This window comes from Heptranchias perlo, unplaced genomic scaffold, assembly GCF_035084215.1.
Source record: "Heptranchias perlo isolate sHepPer1 unplaced genomic scaffold, sHepPer1.hap1 HAP1_SCAFFOLD_44, whole genome shotgun sequence".
NCBI classification, from domain to species: Eukaryota; Metazoa; Chordata; class Chondrichthyes; order Hexanchiformes; family Hexanchidae; genus Heptranchias; species Heptranchias perlo.
In genome coordinates this window covers 6,932,467-6,955,713 of record NW_027139453.1, presented here as the reverse complement: position 1 = coordinate 6,955,713, position 23,247 = coordinate 6,932,467, and the positions used below count along the sequence as shown (strand labels likewise).

General features: G+C 42.3%; 1 protein-coding gene across 1 annotated transcript; it reads left to right on the top strand.

Moving 5' to 3' along the window:
* The first annotated feature begins 2,626 nt into the window (after positions 1-2,626).
* On the top strand, positions 2,627-4,303 carry LOC137312907 (probable G-protein coupled receptor 139). Its single transcript, XM_067979281.1, has 2 exons — positions 2,627-2,657; positions 3,393-4,303. The coding sequence occupies exons 1-2, from the start codon at positions 2,627-2,629 to the stop codon at positions 4,301-4,303; spliced, it is 942 nt and encodes a 313-aa protein (XP_067835382.1).
* Positions 4,304-23,247: the final 18,944 nt, after the last annotated feature.

Genomic DNA, 23,247 nt, shown 5'->3' with positions numbered 1-23,247 from the left:
CTTTTATTCCCTCATCTCAGTCTTCAACGCTCAGGTCCACTGCCGCTCTGTGGAAAAAGTAAGGAAAAGCAAGGCAAAGCAGCACCTCCTTCCCCCACTTCACCGAACTCCCACACTTACCAAAAGCTCAGCATTTCACTCTGTCCTGCCGCACTCCGTGCTGTCGCACTGACAGGCCCCTGTATTTCAACAGTTTATGACTCAGATGAGTCAGGCCTGCCGCACCTTCAGGTACCAATTTAATCCAGCTAACCAATTTACTTACGACAGCAGCTCTCTCTGCTGAAGCCTGACAGAAACTTAAAAAATTAAACTTTAAAATTGTACTTAAACAGTTGAAAGCAATATACACTAGATTTTAAAGAGATTAACCCTTAAACTCCCACATTTACCAAACTCTCAGCAGTTCACTGTGATGTCCGCACACCGTCCTGTCGCACTGACATGCCCCTTTATTTCTACAGTTTGTGACTCAGATGAGTCAGGCCTGCCCCACCTTCAGGTACCAGTTTAATCTATCTAACCAATTTACTTACTACAGCAGCTCTCTCTGCTGAAGCCTGACGGAAACTTAAAAATGTACACTTTAAAATTGAACTTAAACAGTTGAAAGCAAGACCCAAGATCCTCGCTCTTAAACTGGATGCGAAATTCTATCATGTTATGATCACTGCTTCCCAAGGAATCTTTCACTTTGAGATCGTTAATTAATCCTGTTTCGTTACCCATTGCCAGATCCAAAATGGTCTGCTCCCTGATTGGTACCCCGACGTATTGGTCTAAGAACCAGTCGCGAATACACTCTGTCAACAGCTGCTCAGGGCTATTTTTGCCAATTTGATTTGTCCAATCTATGTGAAAGATGAAATCGCCCATGATTATTGCATTACATTTTTTTACAAGCCCCCCTTAGTTCCTGATTAGTATTGTGCCCTGCAGTATAGCTACTGTTAGGGGGCCGAAATACTACTCACACCAGTGATTTCTTTCCCTTGTAATTTCTTACCTCCACCCAAATAGTTTCGAAACCTTGATCTTCTGAGCGAAGATCATTTTTCAATATTATACCAATTTCATCCTTTATTAACAGAGCCTGCCCACCACCTTTACCTTTTTTTCTTATCCTTCCTAAATGTTAAATAACCCTGAATATTTAGCTCCCAAACTTGGTCACCTTGCAACCACGTCGCTATAATGGCCACGAGATCATACCCATTTGTTTCTATTTGTGCCGTCAATTCTTCGATCTTATTACGAATGCTGCATGCATTCAGATAAACAAACTTTAAATTTGTCTTTTTTACCATTCTTTCCTACCCAGGCCCCATTTGCTAGTGCACTCTTATGTTTGTACGCTCTGTCCCTTCCTGACACACTCTGTTTATCTTTACCCCCATCGCTTTCCTGTACTACTTCCTTGTCTTTTCTTTTTATTAATCTAAACTTCATCCCACCTGAGCCCTCCGCCACTCTATTTAGTTTAAAGCCTTCTCTACCGCCCTTGTTATTCGGTTTGCCAGAACATTGGTCCCAGCTTGGTTCAGGTGAAGCCCGTCCTAACGGAACAGCTCCCTCTTTCCCCAGTATTGGTGCCAGTGCTCCAGGAACCTAAACCCACTTCTCCCACACCAATCTTTGAGCCACGCATTCTTCTCTCTGATCTGATTTAATCTGTGCCAATTTGTTCCTGGCTCATGTCATAATCCAGAGATTATCACCTTTGTAGTTCTGCTTTATAATTCAGTCTATAGCTGCTCAAACTCCCTCAGCAGAACCTCTTTCTTAGTCCTACCTATGCCGTTGGAGTGCCACTGTTTGAGGAAACGAAAGCCTGAGTCCCGACCCCAGAGCCTTCGCCACGCGTTGGTGCCGAATTACCCTGTGTTTCTCTTCACTAGCACGTGGCTCAAATTTGTCCAAGTGCTCAGTCACTCTGTCCCTATTAACAGATTCTGGTAATTTTCCCACAACTGACTTTAGAGCGGCAGGTATATCGTTATATAGTTTCTATCTCCCACCCTTCTCAAATATTGGAGAGTCCATTGTAATTTTCCAATCCAACAGCACAATTAATGAATAATGAGATTTTGAAGACAATTTACGAAAACAGCTGCAATTTCCTCAATTCCTTCATTCCAGACCATGGAGACAAATTCTTCATAACGATTTTTTGTCGGGGCGATATTACAGATGGATTCAATTCAGAGGTATGAATGTCCCAGACAATCTTTCTGAAGTTGAATCTCGGCAGGTACTTTGTTACCCTTGGTGGAACCACAGCCTCAATTGTCACTTTCACTGGTCTGTTCTGCGATCCGTGGACCTGGTCGAACGAGAGACTCTATTATCAATTGCACTGGTCTGTACTGTAATCCGGGGACCGGTTTGAACTGCAGCCTCTATTGTCACTTGCACTGGTCTATTATTCGATCTCGGGATCGCAGCCATCACTTCCCTTTGAGGTCGGATTGTGTCCCTTGTTGCATCCTGTACTTGGAAGGTACATTTGTTTTTTAGGCATAATCGAACAAGATAAAGTTGTCCGTTGCTGCTCATTTCTAACCCTTTGCCCCTTGCGGACATTGTTGGAGTTTCCCCAAATGGTGTTGGACTGTTGAAGTTGTCGATGACAGACATGGGTTTTGCAGCGATGGAAAGTCTGTTGACCATGTGATCGGTTCAGCTGGGGTTTGTGAAACGAAATTGCTGCAACTTGGTCGAGTTCAAACCTGCCAAGTTCCCTTGTATGATGATGTTTGACAGCAGAATTTTGCTGCAATCTGTTGTCACGACCTCCAGTCTGAGAATAAAATCTGACAACTCCGAACGATTTCCGACCACCACCTGGTCCACTCCCCTCTCCTGCTCACGGGTCCAAACCCAGCCAGTTGAGATCACCCTTCGGGGTCCCCATTTTGCATTGACCGCATTTTGAGCTGGCTTAATTTTCACTGCTCCGCACTGAATAATTATCTCCCAATTTATAGTTGACAATTTATTACTTACTTGCAATCTATATTCTTACGTTTTCTTTCCATTATGTCATTTGCCCTTCTGACTTACAACTGATTGTAATTATTTACAACATATTATCTCGCTTTGTTTTGGCTAATGTTCATCAATGGAATTAAAAATCCTTGGTGCTGCGCCGGGTTTACACTGCTCCTCTGGCGAACTTACGGTGTCAGAGAGGGTGCAGTTCCGAGTAACTTCACAGAGAATATCTTCGATTCATTGCTTCCTCTTTACTGGGAATGTTTATTTGTTATTATTTACTCAGCACTCTCATATACTCTCATAAGATGTATGTTTCACACAAAATACTGTGAAATTGGCTCATTTGCTGTAACCTGTTGTGTGATTCACTGTTTCTGTTTCTTTCTCTTTCACAGCTAACGTGATGACGATTGTGATCCTGTCCCGAGGAAAGTGCGGTCTCTCGAAATGTGTCACTCGCTACCTGGTGGCCATGGCAGCGGCGGATCTATTGGTCATTATCAATGACGTAATATTGTATCGGATTAAGGAGTATTATTTCCCGACTAACTTCCTGTTCCTCACCCCTGTGTGCTCTTTCCAAACTGCCCTTAACCATGCTGTCTCAGACATTTCTGTCTGGTTAACAGTCGCTTTCACTTTTGATCGTTTCATAACCATTTGTTGCCAGAAGCTGAGGACTAAATATTGCACCGAGAAAACTGCAGCCGTGGTTATAGGAACTTTGTGCCCGCTGTTCTGTTCAAAAAACATCCCCTGGTACTTTGCATTTGAACCATACATTATATTGGAGAACGTACCCTGGGGCTGTATTGTAAAACCAGACTTTTATCCTTCAGCTGCATGGGTCGCATTTACATGGATTCACCGCTGTTTGACTCCACTGCTCCCAATATTCCTGATATTGCTGCTCAATTCTCTGACTGTAGGAAACATTTTGGTTGCCAGTAGAGTCCGCAGGAGGCTCAGGGGCAGCAAGAGTGATGAGAATCACAATGATCCGGAGATGGAGAACCGAAGAAAATCCATCATCTTACTGTTTGCTATTTCCGGCAATTTCATACTGCTATGGATGACATATGTTTTATTTTTCCTATCAGTGCGAATTACAAACCGTTATTATCGCACACGTTTCAATGACCCGATGTTTATCGCAGATCAAACCAGCTACATGCTACTGCTTTTGAGCTGCTGCACAAACACGTGTATTTATGCAGTGACCCAGACTAAATTCAGAGAGGAGTTGAAGAATGGGGTGAAATATCCTCTCAAATTAATATTTAAATTAGTTAAACGAGGACAATAGCGGCAGAATTCCCGGCATTGGAACTTTATTCCGTCTCATATCCCACCCTGTGCTCCTCGATGGGTTTAGCGGGTCCCTGCAGGTTGGCTCTCCTTCCCGACGCTTCCCAAACCCAACACTGGGAAATATGTGACAAAGACCGCATGTTCTATACATTGTAACATCGGAACAGGAGCAGGTCATTCAGTCCCTCGAGCCTGTTCCGCCATTCAATGAGATCAGGGCTGATCTGTATCCTAACTCCACTTACCCGCCTTAGCTCCATATCCCTTAGTACTCATTGCTGCCAAAATCTATCGATCTCAGGTTTAAAGTTATTGATTAAGCGAGTAACTATTGCTTTTTGGGCGAGATATTTCCACACTTCCACCACCCCTTTCCGAACTTCTCTACTGAATGACCTGACTCTGATTCTAAGGTTATGCCCCCTGGTCATAGACTCCTCCACCAGCGAACAATATTTATCTCGATCTACTACATCAATTCCTTTCAAAATCGGGAAAACCTCAATCAAAACACCACTTAACCTTCTGCGCCTGCGTGAGATCACAAAGACGATCTGCCAACATCGCGCCTGTGGGAGAGTCTCAGTTACCCCTTGCTGTCTCAAAGCTCTGATGTTGCTTTAATCTGTAAGCACACACTCCCTTTATTAAATGCTCCGAATAACGCTTGGTGCGTTCCTTTCCGTTGATCACTTATCTTTTTTTTGTCGCCAAGCAAATCCTTTGCATTCTGTTCTTTTCATAAATCACATTTTGTTCCACTTTGTCACTCAGTAACATTGACAATTTTAACATGTTATTAGCTCAGACCTCTCTGTTTATTCACGGATTTCTTGGCTTGCAATACCCAATTGTTTCCAATTGGGAAAATTGTACCTCACTCATGGCGGACATATGAGGAGAGGTTGAGTAGATTGGGACTCTACTCATTGGAGTTCAGAAAAATGAGAAGCGATCTTATTGAAACATATAAGATTGTGAAGGGTCTTGATCGGGTGGATGCAGTAAGGATGTTCCCAAAGATGGGTGAAACTAGAACTGGGGGGCATAATCTTAGAATAAGGGGCTGCTCTTTCAAAACTGAGATGAGGAGAAACTTCTTCACTCAGAGGGTGGTAGGTCTGTGGAATTTGCTGCCCCAGGAAGCTGTGGAAGCTACATCATTAGATAAATTTAAAACAGAAATAGACAGTTTCCTAGAAGTAAAGGGAATTAGGGGTTATGGGGAGCGGGCAGGAAATTGGACATGAAGCTGAGTTCGGATCGGTCAATGCCCTGTGGGTGGCGGAGAGGGCCCAGGGGCTATGTGGCCGGGTCCTGCTCCGACATCTTGTGTTCTTTAGATTTGTGGTTGGGATCAGATCAGCCATGATCTTATTGAATGGCGGAGCAGGCTCGAGGGGCCGATTGGCCTACTCCTGCTCCAATTTCTTATGTTCTTATTTGACTTTTGCCAATCTGTGTGCACATTTATCTCCTGAAAATACCACCCCAGATTTTAAAACCCTTTCTTTTATCTCATTTTGTTACAACCTCCCTGTTTACCCCTGGAACCTCTGTCAGTGATGTGACCCATTCGGCCTTTAACCTGTTCTTTATCCATCTGGTATTCAGCCTGCCCCACAGCTGGTCCCGTTGAATTTGCCTTCATTCCAGCCGATTCAATTGGGCCAGTTCCACTTTCAGGCGGGTCATTTCCTGTTCAGTATCATAATCTTCAAAAACCCCTTTCTTTATAAATACAGGTGGGATCATTTGGTATTACAGGTTACTTTAACCAGCAAATCTCCGCGGTGTGTTTCTCCCAATCCGCCATCTATTGCCCTGTTCTCCCGTTCGCTCAATTTAACATTTGTTCCTTTATACTGTCAGCCTTGACTAAGCGGTTGAATTCTCGATTCTGAGCCAGACGGTCATTGTATCGAACCGTAATCCAGAGATTCGAGCATATAATCTAGGCTGACACTTCAGTGCAGCACTGCGGGTGTGCTGCATTGTCGGAACTGTCACACTCCAAAGACAAACGGAGGAGGAGTATTGTGTCAACATTTGGAGCGATGCGGTTCGCTTCTGTGTCCTGCATGAGATAATTGGAAATGCCACTTGGATTCCTGCTTCTGGTTAGAATATTAATGCATATTGAGAACTGAAATTAATGGAACAGTAAACTGCATAAAATGCAACATTGGCATGCAATAATTACAGGTAATTGTGTTTAAAATGCACTCGTGTAAATATTAAGATGATAAATATAAGTGCAGTGCAGTCGTAAAGATAACTAGTCTGTAAAAAAGTGTTTTGAAGATTGAGTTTTCTACATTTTTGTTGAAATACACAAATTTCAGCTCACTGAAAGGAAATCTTTCCAAATAACATCACAATAACATGAATACAATGGGCTTTGACTTCTAATAATCTGATATCATTGACCATTCAATGTTCCACAAATGCATTGATTCGTATCGAAATCAGACGAATTATCCACTAGCCAAAGTGGTCGGCGATTGATTTTGTAAAGTATCCGAATACAAATGGGAGAGGTTTATCCTGGTACGTTTTTCACCAATGGTGCAGAGAAAACACAGACGAGGAAATCCCAACGTGTTTTCATATCATCAGTACGTCCGTTCCCTTCAGCTGAGATCGCTTATCCTAAAGTACATCAGAAGACAATAAAGGGACACTCTGGGACTCAATGAGAGTTTCACTCAACTGTGCCAGACAGGCGTAGGATTCAACTGTAATTTCAAAACAAAGATGGGAAATTAATATATTGCAATGTAACTAAATGAACATTTTGTGAGAATGTAAATTGTACTTGTAATCCTATTCTAACCGTCAGAAACTGCGGCACTAATACAGAACTGGAGATGTTAGGAAAGGAGACACTGACTGTTCAAAATCATGAACGGTTTTGAAAGAATCAATAAGGACAAAGTGTTTCCAGTGGAAAAGGGGCCGGTAACCATAGGACACAGGTATAAGGTGATCGGCAGAGCAGCCAGTGGCGACATGAGGAAATATTTTTTCACCCAGCGAGTTGTAATGATCTGGGATTCACAGCATGAAAGGATGGAGGAAGGCAATTCAACAGTAACTTTCAAAAGGGCATTAGATAAACACTTGAAGGGGAAAAACACAGGGCGATGGGCAAAGAGCAGTGGAATGGTCATATTTTGATAGCTCTTTTGAAGATCCAGCGAGGCGCGATGGGCCGAATGTCCACTTCCGGTGCTGTACCTTCTTTGATATTATGACTGGAACTGAACCATTCGCGGAAATTTTCAGACATTTAAAGGCGTGTTTGTGATGGGCCAGGATTTGTCCTGTGACTCTGTCAGTAATGACAGGAAGCAGAACGTGCAAAGTGTCCTAAACCATGAGCACATTCGTTTGATCTGATAGAAATGTTCAGCGTGGATAGTAGACTGAAAGTTGTTCAATAAATAGACTCGTCTAATATCATTGCTGGAGTTTGATAGAGAATATTTGAATCTTGGTAACACCGTACCACGTACAGAATCAATAGCCGACAGAAGCCTGGATAGTTTGGGAAACGACAAGAAGAAAAACACATTTAAGCAGGATTTACAGAATTATTAACTGGGTATAGAGATTTACCAGCCACACCAATAGCAGCAAAGATAAGCCAGTATTTTTATTTATCAATCAATGCATTAACAAAGACACAAAAAGTTGAAGCACAGAATTCCATTAAAACTGATGGTAAACAGGAAGAATAAAATTAGAGTTAAACATGGTTTATAGAATTAATCACTGGACGTAGAATCTTCCGATGAACACCAGCAGCAGCGAGGAGGGGATAGTAAATCTTCTGTATATCCTGAAATACTTTAAATATTTGTTCGAAAAAGGTATTGAAAATCGATCTGCGAATCCATGATTGTAATTCTGTGAGAGTGACTGATGGCTTTTATGCGAAAGCAATGAACTGACTGTATGAGTTCACACAGCGAAGGGAGCTCCTTATTTAAAGCAGGGAGCATTAATCACAGGCATTTAACAAACAGACTTGTTGTCAACATAATACTTTTCTACAACAGAATCTAGCTTAACATATAATACACATTTTTAAATTGATGGTAAGCGAATGCGAAATATTTCAACTGCCCATAAAATACCGAGGAAAAAACAGAAAAAACCGAGTTCCTCCTCCTGTGTTGAGCTAAAGCGGAGGAAGAAATGCGAGATAGTGAAAGAAAAAAAGCAAGGAATGACAGCGGAAAAATATCTGGATCGCAGAAACTGGTTCTCTGTTTTAATCCATCCCAAGATATCAGGGTACACATTTCACGATAAACAACTCTTCCTAAATTGCAGAATCTTACCAAGCACGGATCCCGGCGATGGAACGATGAGCTGCTCCCAACTCAGGCCTTAAACGAGAACAAGACAACAACAACATGTTTCGAAAGAGTGACCTCACCCAGACAAACATATCATGGTGTTTACAGAGGGGGTGGAAAAATAAAAGAAGCAAAGGATTGGCACCAAGGAATCAAAGGAAAACGTATAAAATATTAACAAATGAAATAATTAGCGTGGAAACATCGGAACACTCCATGAAACCCATTGCAAACTTTCGCATTCTCGCAGAATAAAACTGTAAACTTTAACAGTCTCATAGAAACACCCTGTAAATATGTATAAACTCACACAGCTCTCCTATAGGTATAAACACAGTGAGAGAAACAACCTGTCACTATTTATAGATTCAGACAACTAACATATAGATATAAACATGCCGAGAGAAACAACCTGTCACTATTTATAGATTCACACCACTAACATATAGATATACACATACCGAGAGAAACAACCTGTCACTATTTATAGATTCACACCACTAACATATAGTTATAAACATACCGAGAGAAACAACCTATCACTATTTATAGATTCACACAACTGTCATATGGATATGGACAAACACAGAGAAACATCCTGTAAATAGTTATAAGTTCACGCAGCTATCATTGAAGTGAGAAGTGTTCCATTTTTAAAGGGAGAAACAGGCGAGGCAATGTAAAAAAATTGGTACAATTTTTAAGTGGGTGCAGGAATAGAGTGACCAGAGGGTTAACATATAGAAATTTTTGTCGGTCGCAAGACAAGTTGAGAAAGCTTTTAAAAAAAATGTGGGTTCCTCGGCTTGAAAGAGAGGCATACAGTACTAAAGCAAGGAAGTTATACTAAACCTTTACAAATCACTGGTTAGGTCTCGGCTGTGGTATTGTGTCCAATTCTGAGCATCACACTTTCAGAAGGATGTCAAGGCATTGGAGATGAAGCAGGAGAGAATTACTAGAATGGTTCCAGGGATGAGGGACGACAGTTATGTGGAGAGACTAGAGAAGCTGGGATGGTTCTCCTGAGAACAGAGAAGGTTAAGGCGAAAATTAATCGAGGTGTTCAAAATTAAGAGAGGGTTTGACAGAGAAAAAAATGAACAGTTTCCACTGGCAGGAGGGTCGATATCCAGAGTACACAGATTGAAGATAATTGGCAAAAGAACCGGAAGACAGATGAGGAGCAATTTCTTTACGCATCCAGTTGTTATGAACTGGAATTCACTGCCTAAAAGGGCGGTGAAAGCAGATTCAATAGTTACTGTTAAAAGGGAATTGGATATCTACTTGAAAAGGGGAGTGGCCTTGTGATTACTCAACATTGCCGACAGACCCCATGATGTGTCATTTCTTCAGCTCAAACCTCTTACGGATTATGACCATTATCGTCCTCCCTCAGCTGATGAATCAGTACTCATTCATGTTGAACATCATTTGTTGGAATCGCTGAGAGTCGAAAGAGCACAGAATGTACTCTGGATGGGGGAATTTCAATGTCCATCATCAAGATTATATCCGGATCATCCCAGCGGTGGATACGTTGAGCTGGCATCGACGTGGCGAGCTCACTTCTGGGAAAGGACAAAATGTCGGATGCGGAGTGGGCGTGGCAGCAGCGTTGGAGGCGGCCATGTTGGGTCATTATTGTCTTACGCGGCGAGGTCACTTCCTGTGAGTCGCACCGAGGCCAGAGCCCCTGTCCCCTCTCCCTTTCTGCAAACCTCCATTGTGCTCAATGTCTGGGGGTCGCTTTGCTTCTCTCACAGCAGGGGATTAAGAACAATGTTGAAGAGCTTCAAAAGGGTTTAAAAGGAGACGAATGTTATAAAGTGGATTAAAAAGAGGGTTAAACGGGGTTAAATAAGTTACTGGTTGAAATGGTATTAAAGAGGTTAAAAAGAGGGCTAAATAAGTTGAAAGGTTAAAAAGGGGGTTAAACTTTTAAAAGGGGGTTGGAGGAAAAAAAGTGGTTCAAGAGGTTAAAAGGTTTAAAAAGGACAGTTGTAAGCGGTTGAAGGAGGTTAAATAGTTAAACGGGCGGTAAAGGGGTTTAAAAGGGGTTAGGAGAGAGACTGTGAGCGCGGTGAGAAAGAGATGGGTTTCAAAAGGAACCACAGTCGGAGAGTTTGGAGAAAGACAGTCTCTCCAAAAAATGGGTTTAAAAAGGGGCCAAAATGACTTAAATAGTAGGGTTGAAAAATGAGGTTTAAAAGGGATTAAAAGGGGTTTAATGAAGTTTCAAATGATAAATTAAAGTGGATTTAATAAGGGGGGATACAATTGGTATAAAAAGGAGGTTTAAATAGAGGGTTCAGGGGGCCGATTGAACCTTGTCTTATTTGCGATTCTATATTTTAATTCTGGACCAGTGTGCGATGCTCATTTTCTCTCGTGCTCTGTCTGAGTTTGTGTCACACCTTTACTCTGTTTCTGTTTAATTCTCTCCCCCTCTGTCTCTCTGACTCTCTCATCTATCCCGCTCTATTTCTCACCACTTCTTGCACTGTGTGTCTCCCTTTCCCTCTCACTTTGGTACGGTCTTTCCCCTCACTCTTTGCCGAGGAGGGAATGCCATTGCCTGGTCCATTCCCACCTTTCCAGTCATCTTCAGAGAATCAACTGCAATTGCTTCTATTCCCGCTCCCGCACATTTACCCCCGCAATCCCCCATTGCTCTCCCCTTGGCCCCCGCCTATTTATCCTCTACATGCTGCGCCTCGCCGAGATCATCCGAAAACACAACGTCAGGTTCCAGACGGCCTGTGGCGATCAAGCGCTCGTCGGGATGTCGCTTTTTGATCCTTCGATGTTGGCTGTTCCTATCATTATGAGGGACAATTCACCCAGCGCTGGATTGTTCACACGCTAATATTGAACCTTAGCTCCGATCAGACCGTCGAGAGAAAGGTTAGTTTCACACCACGTAGACCTGTTGTTGCAATAGTAATCCTGCTCAGTCCGGGAGGAACCAGTTCAGGCTGCTGACGAGACCCAGCTCCACATCCCCACCATCTCTCCCGACCCCTCCACTGCCTCTGATTTGTTCGGCTGCTTCTCCGTCATCCAGCATTAGTTGAACAGAAATTTCCTCCGATTGAACGTCGGGAATACCGAAGCCATTGTCTTCGGTCCCTGCCACGAAATCCATTCCCTCGACAGTGACTCCATCCCTCTCCCTGGCCAATGTGTGAGGCTGAATCAAACCGTTCACAACCTTATCACTCAATTTGAATCTGAGATGAACTTCTGACCCCATATCCTCTCCATCACCAAGACCGCCTACTTCCGCCTCTGTAACATCGCCCGTCTCCACCCTTTGCCTCAGCTCATCTGCTGCTGAAACCCTCATCCATGCCTTTGTTACCTCCAGACTCAACTACTTCAATGCTCTCCCGGCCCGCCTCCAACCTTGAACCCTCTGCAAACTTGAGCTCATCCAAAACTCTGCTGCCGGAATTCTCACTCGAATCAAGTCCCGTGCTCCCATCACCCCTCTGTGTTCGCTGATCTTCATTGGCTCCCGGTCCAGCAACGCCACGATTTTAAAATTTTCATCTTTGTCTTCAAATCCATTTACGGCCTCGACCCACCTTATCTCTGAAACTTCTACCAGCCCGACAACCCTTCGAGATCTCTGCGCCCCTCCAATTCTGGCCTCTTGCCTTTCCCCGATTTTCATCGCCCCACCATTGGCGGCCATGCCTTCAGCTGCCTGACCTCTGAAGTGCCGTGGCAAAACCTCTTTGTCTCTCTGCCTTCCTTTCCCCCTTTAAAACGCTCCTTAAAACCTCCCTCTTTACCAGTGTTTTTGGTCACTTGTCCTCATATTTCCTTCGGCGGCTCGGTCTCAAATTTTGTTTGATAATCGGTCCTGTGAAACGCCCTGGGATGTTTCACTACGTTAAAGGCGTTGTATAAATGCGAGTTATTGTTGTTAATATTCACCTATATCTCTGTCAGGGTGTTAATATTCCTGAGATCAGTGGGAGTCTTTTACAGGTCACATGTTGTCTCTGGCGGGGGCTATGAAGTACAGAGTGTCTCAGTGAGAGTGTTAATATTAAGTTCTGTAATCTATCGGTGTGTTAATATTCATGAATCATTGGCAGTATGTTATTGTTTACTGGAATTCTCTGGCAGTGTTGTGGTTGGTACAGGGTGTCTGTTCAACAACTCTAATATTTACAGGATGCTTATGTTCTTTTATTAACTCATCCTGGGGGTCTAAGGGAGTGATTCCTTGCTGACAGGAAGTGACTGGCAATGTATTAGTATGGAAAGATGTCAGTATTTCAGGGCTTGCTGCGTGTATCTGTGAGACTTTTCAATGTTTACAGGGTGTTTCCTTGAATCTGTTAATGTTTACAATGTTTCTGACAGTCTGTTAATGTTTACAGTGTATTTTTGTGAGTCTGTTAAAGTTTACAGTGTTTCTATGATTCTATTAATATTTACAGTGTCTTTCTGTGCGTATGTTATTATTTACAACCTGTTTCTGTGAATCGGTTAATGTTTACAGGGTGTTTCTGTGAGACTGTTCATGTTGACAGGTGGTTTCTGTGAATGTTAATGTTTACAGGGTGTTCCTGTGAGAAGGTTAATACCTAAAGAGCCATTCTGTGCGACTGTTGATGATTACAGCGTATTTCCTTGAGTCTGTTAATGTTTACCGGGTGTTTCTTGACTGTGTAAATGTTCACTTGTTGTCCAATTAAGTTTGCAAATATTCAAAGGAGTCTTCCGTCATGTTACTGAACGTTTAATTGACAATTTATTTCAATAATTTAAAGCATCTTCCAACGATTGGCCAGTCCCACAATGTCTCGACAGGAAGCAGTAGTGAAATTCCCGGCCCCATTCAAGAAGCACTGCAGGGAGTTCAGAGGTTGTGATCGTCCCCAAACCTCCATTCAATTTGGGAACCGATGATCGCATTTTGGACTGGTTCAGTGTCATAGCCGATTGACCCCAATATCTCGATAGCACAGACCCCGGGGGCGGAGCGGGTCGGACAGAATATGAAAGAGGATTGAGTTCTGATGCTGGGAATTCTTCCGTTCTTCTCATCATTTAATGGTTTTAACAATTAGAGAAAAGGGATATTTCAACAAATTCTTCAACTGCTCTCTGAATTTAGTCTGGGTCACAGCATAAATACAAGTGTTTGTGCAGCAACTCAGGAGCTGGAGCATGAATCCCAGTTCCATGGGAAAGATAGGCGGTATTACATTCCGATCTGTGAAACCCAACACCCGCATCCATATAGAATACAACGTAAACATCGCCCATAACAGAATGAAATTCCCCGAGATGACGAACAGTAAAATAATGGACTTCCTTCGAATCGTAATTTCTGGGTCACTGGGACTCTCGTCACTGCTGTGGTCCCGGAGTCTCCTGCGGGCTCTGTTGGACACGACAATGTGTCTCACGATTAAAAAATTGAGCAGCAGAATCAGTAGACCCCCGGGGTTAGAATATAATGAAGAATTTCGATTGCTCCCCATACCCGCCAATCGTTAACACTGCCCTCGACAGTACAAAACCAGGGGACGTTGCCAAGAGTATACCAACGCGATAACATAAAGTACCAGGTGATGTCCTTTGAACAGCTCAGCACAGTCACTGTTCCCAGAACCACAGCCGCCGTTTTCTCTGTGCAATATTGAGTTTTCAGTTTCTGGCAACAAATGGCCACAAATCGATCAAAGGTGAAAGTGACGGTGAACCAGACAGAACAGTCTGTGGCTGCATAAAGCAGGACGGCGTGGATATTACACACGGGGATGTTATCGAGTAAAAGCAATAGTTCGTAATAAGCAATGGGAATCTGCCTCAAAATCAGATCGATGATAACGACCAGTAGATCCGCCGCTGCCATGGCCACCAGGTAGCGAGTGACACATTTGGAGAGGCCGCACTTTCCTCGGGACAGGATCACAATTGTCACTAAGTTAACTGTAAGGAAGGGAAATAAACAGGGAAATTATACATCATGCTGGGAGCAAAAGCAACAGTTTGATGAAGTTCGTGGTGAAATTTGCTCCTTTATTACTGCATCCAGTGATGGATCTGATTATTATACTTGTGATACGGCGTTCTACTGGAGACAGAGTTTAAATATAATAATAGTGATTGGACTGGGAAATAGAGAAACAAACAGAGATTTCTGCTGGAATCAGGAGTGGATTGAGAACCAAATAAAAGAACGGGATTAAATTACACATGAAAGACAATAGGTTTCCAATGAAACAGATCCCCCTGTAAATATTGGTAGATCCTTTGACTCAAGTGTAAATATTACTACAATCCGTGATTCCAAAGTAAATATTGTCATAATCTGTGGACCCAATTGTTAAAATCGGACCGTCCCTTTAACTCTTGTAGATATGGCCACAGATTATAAGCGCCCCTAGAAACATTCAGGACATCCATTGATCCAACTTTCAATATTCCTACAGTCTCTGGATCCTGTGTTAATGTGGTATAGTCCCTGAAGCCCTCTGAACAATTGGTATATTCACTAAATCCCCATTAATGTTGATCTCTTTTCATTCAGTCTCCAGACCGTGTCAGTCCAGAAAAGGGTCGGTGGACAGTGTCAATATTTCAAACAGTAAAAGAATCATAGAGAAGACAAGGAGGAAACTCGGTCCACCGTACCCGTGCCGGCTCTTTGAAAGAGTTATCCAGTTCGTCCGACTCCCCTGCCCTTTCCCTATAGCCCTGAAAATGTTTCCTTTTCAAGTATGTATCCAATTACCTTTTGAAAGCTACTGTTAAATATTCTTCCACCACCTTTCAGACAATACATTCCAGATCATAACAACTCGCTGCATGAAAAAAAAATCTCCCCATCTCCCCCTGCTTCCTTTGCCAATTTTCTTAAATCCGTTCCTTTGGTTACCGACCCTCCTGCCAGTGGATACAGATTCTACTTGTTTACTCTATCAAAAACTCCTCATTATTTTGAACATCTTTATTAAATCTCCGCATGGCTTTTTCTGCTCTAAGTGAACAATCCCAGCTTCTCTAGTCTCTCCGCATCATGAAACACTTTATCCCTGCTGCCATTTTAGCCAATGGCCTCTGCATTGTTTCTTTGACGAACTTTCCAAAGTATGGTTCCCAGAATTGGGCACAATACTCCAGCTGAGGCCGAACGAAACAGTACCAGAGCGTGTCCATATTCAGGCAGACGCCAGAATGCGTCAGTGTTTACATGGGTGGGTGAGTCAATATTTACAGGGTTACCCGGGTGCGTGCCCATTCAGGCAAAGCCCGAGTGCGTTGGTAAGTACAGGTTCTATAACAATAAGTCAATGCGAATCTAGAACAAAGGACCAGGAGTGGGCCATTGAGCCGCTCGAGTCTGTTCACCATCCAATAAGATCATGGCTGATCTGCATCTCAACTCCTTTTACCGCCCTTTTGATCCATATAATTTGTTAATAAACATAAAACTATCGATTTCAGTCTCGAAAATGTGAATTGATCCAATACACACATCCGTTTGGGGAAGAGTGTTCAAGGTTTCCACGACCCGTTGTGTGAAAAAGTGCCTCCTGATTTCGCTCCGAAATGGATAATTTGCCCTCTACTTTTGGATTCCACCAGAATGGAAAAAAAATCGGTATCTACCCGATTCAATCCATTTGTGACTTTAAACACGTCGACTCGATAACTTCTCAGATTTTAAACTAACGGGAATACAAAAAAAGTTTATGCATCCCACAAGTACTGACACGCACAAAGGAACATCCAGTAAAGAGTGAGAATCACTTGAGAATAACGTATAATTACTGACACACAAATCGAAAGATCCAGCAAATACTGACACAAATTTAGAAACAACCTGTAAATATTGATACTCAACCAGGAACATCCTGTAAATACTGACACTCAACCAGGAACAGACTTTAAATACTGACACTCACCTCGGAACATTCCATAAATACTGTTACTTAACCAGGAACATCCTGTAAATACTGACACTCACTGAGGAAAATTGTGAAAATAATGATACTCAGCTAGGAATATCCTATAATTAATGACACTCACTCAGGAACATCCTGTAAATACTGACACTCACAAAGGAACATCCTCTAAATACTGACACTCAAACAGGAACATTCTTGAAAGACTGACACGAAGCGAGGAACATCCTGTAAATACTAACACTCACCTGGGAACAACCTGTAAATACTGACATTCACCTAGTAACAGGTTGCAAATACTTACACTCACCCAGAACATCCTGAAAAAACTGTAACTCATCCAAGAACATCCTCTAAATACTGACATTTACCTAGCAACAATCTATAATTACTGACACTCACCCAGTAACATGCTACAAATACTGACACTGACCAAGGAACATCGTCTAAATACTGACACTCACCTCGGAACAATCCATAAATACTGACACTCACCTAGGAACAATCTATAAAATACTGACACTCAACTCGGAACAATCTATAAATGCTGACACTCACCTAGTAACATCCTGTAAATACTGACACTGACCCAGGAACATCGTCCAAATACTGACACTCCCGAGGAACAATCCATAAATACTGACACTCACCTAGGAACAATCTATCAATACTGACACTCACCGAGTAACATCCTGTAAATACTGACACTCACCGAGTAACATCCTGTAAATACTGACAATCACCGAGTAAAATCCTGTAAATACTGACACTGACCCAGGAACATCGTCTAAATACTGACACCCACCTAGGAACATCCTGTAAATACTGACACTCAGCTAGGAACATCCAGTAAATACTGACAGTCAAACAGGAAATTCCTGCAAATACTGACACTCAAACAAGATCATCCTGCAAATATTGACACTCACCCAGGAACATCGTCTAAATACTGACACTCACCCAGGAACATCCTGTAAATACTGACACTGACCAAAGAACATCGTCTAAATACTGACACTCACCTCGGAACAATCTATCATTACTGACACTCACCGAGTAACATCGTGTAAATACTGACATTCACCGAGGAACATCCTGTAAATAGGGACACTCAAACAGGAACATTCTGTAAATATTGACACTCACCTAGGATCAGCCTGAAAATTATTACACTCATCCAGGAAAATCCTGAAAAAAAATGAAACTCACCCAGGAAGATGCTCTAAATACTGACATTCACCGAGGAAGAATCTATCAAGACTGGCGCTCACCCAGGAACATTCTGTAAATACTGACACTCAGCTAGGAACATCCTGTAAATACTGACAGTCGAACAGGAATTTCCTGCAAATACTGACACTCACCCAGGAACTTCGCCAAAATACTGACACTCACCCTGGAACATTCTTTAAGAAATGACACTCACCCGGGACCCTGCTGTAAATACAGACAGTCAACGAGGAACATTCTGTAAATAATGTGAGTCACCTCGGAATATACTGTATACACTGACATTCAACCAGCAGCATTCTGTAAATACTGACACTCACCTAGGAACATCCTGTAAATACTGACACTCACCCAGGGCCATGCTGTGAATACAAACATTCAACCAGGAACATTCTGTCAACAGTGACACACACTCAGGGACATCATGAAAATACTGACACTCACCCAGGAACATCCTGTAAATAATGACAATCAAACAGGAACATCCTGTAAATACTGACATTCACTCAGCAACATCCTGTAAATACTGAAAATCACTGAGGAACATTATATCAATACTGACACTCATAGAAGAATAACCTGCAAATACTGACACTCACTCAGGAACATCCTGTGAATACTGACAATCAAACAGGAACATCCTGTGAATACTGACACTCACTCTGGAACATCGTGTAAATACTGAAACTCACTCAGGAACATCCTATCAATACTGACATTCATTCAAGAATAACCTGTAAATACTGAAACGCACTCTAGAACATCCTGTAAATATTGACACTCACCCAGGATCATCCTGAAAATACTGACACTCACTCAGGATCGTTCCGTACATACTGACACTCACTCGGGAACATCGTGTAAAGAAGGAATCTCGCCGATGAGCATCATTTAAATACTGACACTAATTCAGCAACAGCCTGTAAATACTGACACTCATTTATGATCATCCTGTAAATACTGACACTCAAGCGGGATCTTCCTGAAAATACTGACACACACTCAGGAACATCCTGTAATTACGGACACACACTCAGGACCTTCCTGTAAATATTGACACTAACTCAGGGACATCGTGTAAATAAAGACACTCAGTCAGGAACATCCTGTAAATACTGACTGACACTCACTCAGAAAAATCCTGTAAAAACTGACACATACTCAGGAACATTCTGTAAATACTGACACGCACTCGGGAACATCCTGTAAAAACTGACACTCACTCAGGAATATCCTGTGAATAGTGACATTCAGTCAGCAACGTCCAATCAATACTGAAACTCACACAAGAATATTCTGTAAATACTGACAGTCACTCAAGAACATCCTGTAAATAATGACACTCGCCCAGGGACATTCTGTAAATCATGACACTCACTCAGGAATATCCTGTAAATACTGACACTCACTCAGGAATACCCTGTAAATGGTGACACTCACTCCGGAATATCCTGTAAATACTGACACTCACTAAGGAATATCCTGTAAATACTGACACTCACAAAGGAATATCCTGTAAATACTGACACTCACTAAGGAATATCCTGTAAATAATGACACTCACTCAGGAATACCCTGTAAATAGTGACATTCACTCAGGAACATCCTGTAAATAATGACACTCACTCAGGAACATCCTGTAAATACTGACAATCGCCCAGTAACATTCTCTAAATACTGACACTCACCTGGTACATCCTGTAAATAAAACATCACGCAGGAAGACCATGCAAATACTGTCACTCACCCAGGAACATCCTGTAAAAAATAACACTCACCATGTAGATCGTGTAAATAAAACATCACGCAGGAACATCCTGTAATTATTGACACTCAGCTGCTACATCATGTAAATTCTGACACTCACCCAGGAACATCCTGTAAATAATGACACTCACCCAGGAACACCCTGTATAATCTGACACTCACCCAAGAACAGCTTGCAAATACTTACGCTCACTAAGGAACATCCTGAAAAAATTGATACTCACTGAGGAACATCCTGGAAAAACTGACACTCAAACAGGAACATTCTGCAACAACTGACACTCACCGAGGAACATCCTGTAATTACCGACAATCAAACAGGAACATCTGATAAATATCGACACTCACTCAGGATCATCCTGTAAATACTGACACTCACTCAGGATCGTCCTGGAAATATTGAAACTCACTCAGGAGCATCCTGTAAATACTGACACTCACTCAGGAGCATCTTGAAAATACTGACACGCACGCACGAACTTCCTGTAAACACTGGACTCAAAGAGGAATAACCCGTCAATACTGACATTCACTCAGAAACATCCTGTAAATACAGATACTCACCAGGTACATCCAGCAAATACTGACACTCACTCAAGAGCATCCTGTAAATACTGACACTCACTCAGGATCGTCCTGTAAATTCTGCAACTCACTCAGGAACGGCCTTTAAATACTGACACTCACGCACGAACTTCCTGGAAATACTGGACTCACAGAGGAATATCCCGTCAACACTGACATTCACTCAGAAACATCCTGTAAATACAGATGCTCTGCATGTACATCCAGGAAATACTGACACTCACCAAGGAACATCGTGTGAATACAGACAATCAATGTTGAGACTGATAGAGGAACTTCCAGTAAATACTGACACACAATCAGGAACATCCTGTAAATATTGGCAATGACACAGGAATAATCTGTTAATACTGGCACTCACTCGGGAACATCCTCGAAATACTGACACTCACTCAGAAAAATCTTGTCAATGCTGAGACTCACAGAGGAACATCCAGTAAATACTGACACACAAACAGGAACATCCTGTAAATACTGGCAATGACAGAGGAATAATCTGTAAATACTGACACTCACCCAGGAGCAACCTACAAATAATGACACTCACTCAGAAACTTCCTGTAAATATAGACACTCACTCAGTAACATCCTTTAAATACTGACACAAATTCAGGAACATCCTGTAACGACTGACAGTCATTCAGGAACAACCTCTAAATGCTGACACTCTACAAGGACTTCCCGTTAATAATGACACTCTCTCAGGAAAACCCTGTTATTAATGACACTCACCCAGGAACAACCTGTAAATGTTGACAATGAGCCTGGAATGATCTGTAAATAATAACACTCACTCAGGGATATACGGTAAATACTGACACTCACTTAGGAACATCCTGTAAATATTGACACTCACTCAGGAACATCGTGTAAATAAAGACACTCACTCAGGATGCTCCTTGAAATATTGACACTCACTCACGAACATCCTATCAATACTGACACTCACACAAGAATAATATGTAAATACTGACACTAACTCAAGAACATCCTGCAAATAATTACCCTCGCCCAGGAACATCCTATAAATAGTCACACTCACCTGGCACATCCTGTGAATAAAACATCACGCAGGACGATTATGTAAATACTGAAACTCACCCAGGAACATCCTGTAAATACTGACACTCACTCATGAACATCCTGTCAATACTGACATTCACCTGGTTCATCGTGTAAATACTGATACTCACCCAGGAAGATCCTGTGAATTCTGACACTCACACAGGAACATCCTGTAACACAGAAATGCACTCAGGGACAACCAGCAAATACTGATACTGACTCCAGGGCTTTTCTGTAAATACTCTCACTCACTCGGGACGTCGGGTTAATACAGACGCTCATCCTGGAACATCGTGTAAATACTGACAGTCGTAAGGATCATCCTGCAAATTACGACACTGAACCAGGAACATCCTGTAATTGCTGATAATCACTCAGGAACATCCTGTGAATAAGAACATTCACCTAGGAACATGCTGTAAATACAGGCACTCACACAGGAACATCCTGTAAGTACAGACACTCACTCTGGAACATCCAGTAAATACTGACACTCACTCTGGAATATCCATTAAATACTGACACTCACTCTGGAACATCCTGTAAATACAGACACTCACTCAGCAACATCCTTTAAATACAGACACTCACTCTGGAACATCCTGTAAATACTGACACTCACTCAGGATCATCCTGTATATGCTGACACTCACTCAGGGACATCCTGTAAATACAGACACTCACTCAGGAACATCCTGTAAATACTGACACTCACTCAGGAACATCCTGTAAATACAGACACTCACTCAGGAAAATTCTGTAAATACAGACACACACTCAGGAACATTCTGTAAATGCTGACACTCACTCAGGGACATCCTGCAAATACAGACACTCAATCAGGAACATCCTGTTAATATTGGCACTCACTCAGCAACATCCTGTAAATAAAGATACTCACTCAGGAACATCCTGTAAATACTGACACTCACTCAGGATCATCCTGTAAATAGTGACACTCACTCAGGAACATCCTGCAAATACAGACACTCACTCAGAATCATCCTTTAAATAGTGACACTCACTCAGTAACACCCTGTAAATACAGACACTCACTCAGGAACATCCTGTGAATAAAGACACTCACTCAGGAACATACTGTAAATACAGACACTCACTCAGGAACGTCCTGTGAACACAGACACTCACTCAGGAACATCCTGTAAATACAGACACTCACTCAGCAACATCCTTTAAATACAGACACTCACTCTGGAACATCCTGTAAATACAGACACTCACTCAGCAACATCCTGTAAATACTGACACTCACCCAGCAACATCCTGTAAATACTGACAGTCACTCTGGGACATCCTGTAAATACTGACACTCACTCAGGAACATCCTGTAAATACAGACAGTCACTCTGGGACATCCTGTAAATACAGACACTCACTCTGTAACATCCTGTAATTACTGACACTCACTCAGCAACATCCTGTAAATACTGACACTCACTCAGGAACATCTGATAAATATCGACAATCACTCAGGATCATCCTGTAAATACTGACACTCACTCAGGTTCGTCCTGTAAATATTGAAACTCACTCAGGAGCATCCTGTAAATACTGACACTCACTCAGGAGCATCTTGTAAATACAAACACGCACGCACGAACTTCCTGTAAACACTGGACTCAAAGAGGAATAACCCGTCAATACTGACATTCACTCAGAAACATCCTGTAAATACAGATACTCACCAGGTACATCCAGCAAATGCTGACACTCACTGAAGAGCATCCTGTAAATACTGACACTCACTCAGGATCCTCCTGTAATTTTTTCAACTCACTCAGGAACGGCCTTTAAATACTGACACTCACGCACGAACTTCCTGGAAATACTGGACTCACAGAGGATTATCCCGTCAACACTGACATTCACTCAGAAACATCCTGTAAATACAGATGCTCTCCATGTACATCCAGGAAATACTGACACTCACCAAGGAACATCGTGTGAATACTGACACTCACTAA

Excerpts from the sequence above, each read along its gene's own strand:
- LOC137312907 (XM_067979281.1), top strand. The coding sequence starts at position 2,627 with ATGACAGACATGGGTTTTGCAGCGATGGAAA. Across the intron at positions 2,658-3,392 it reads GGGTTTTGCAGCGATGGAAA|CTAACGTGATGACGATTGTG; the intron begins GTCTGTTGACCA and ends TCTCTTTCACAG.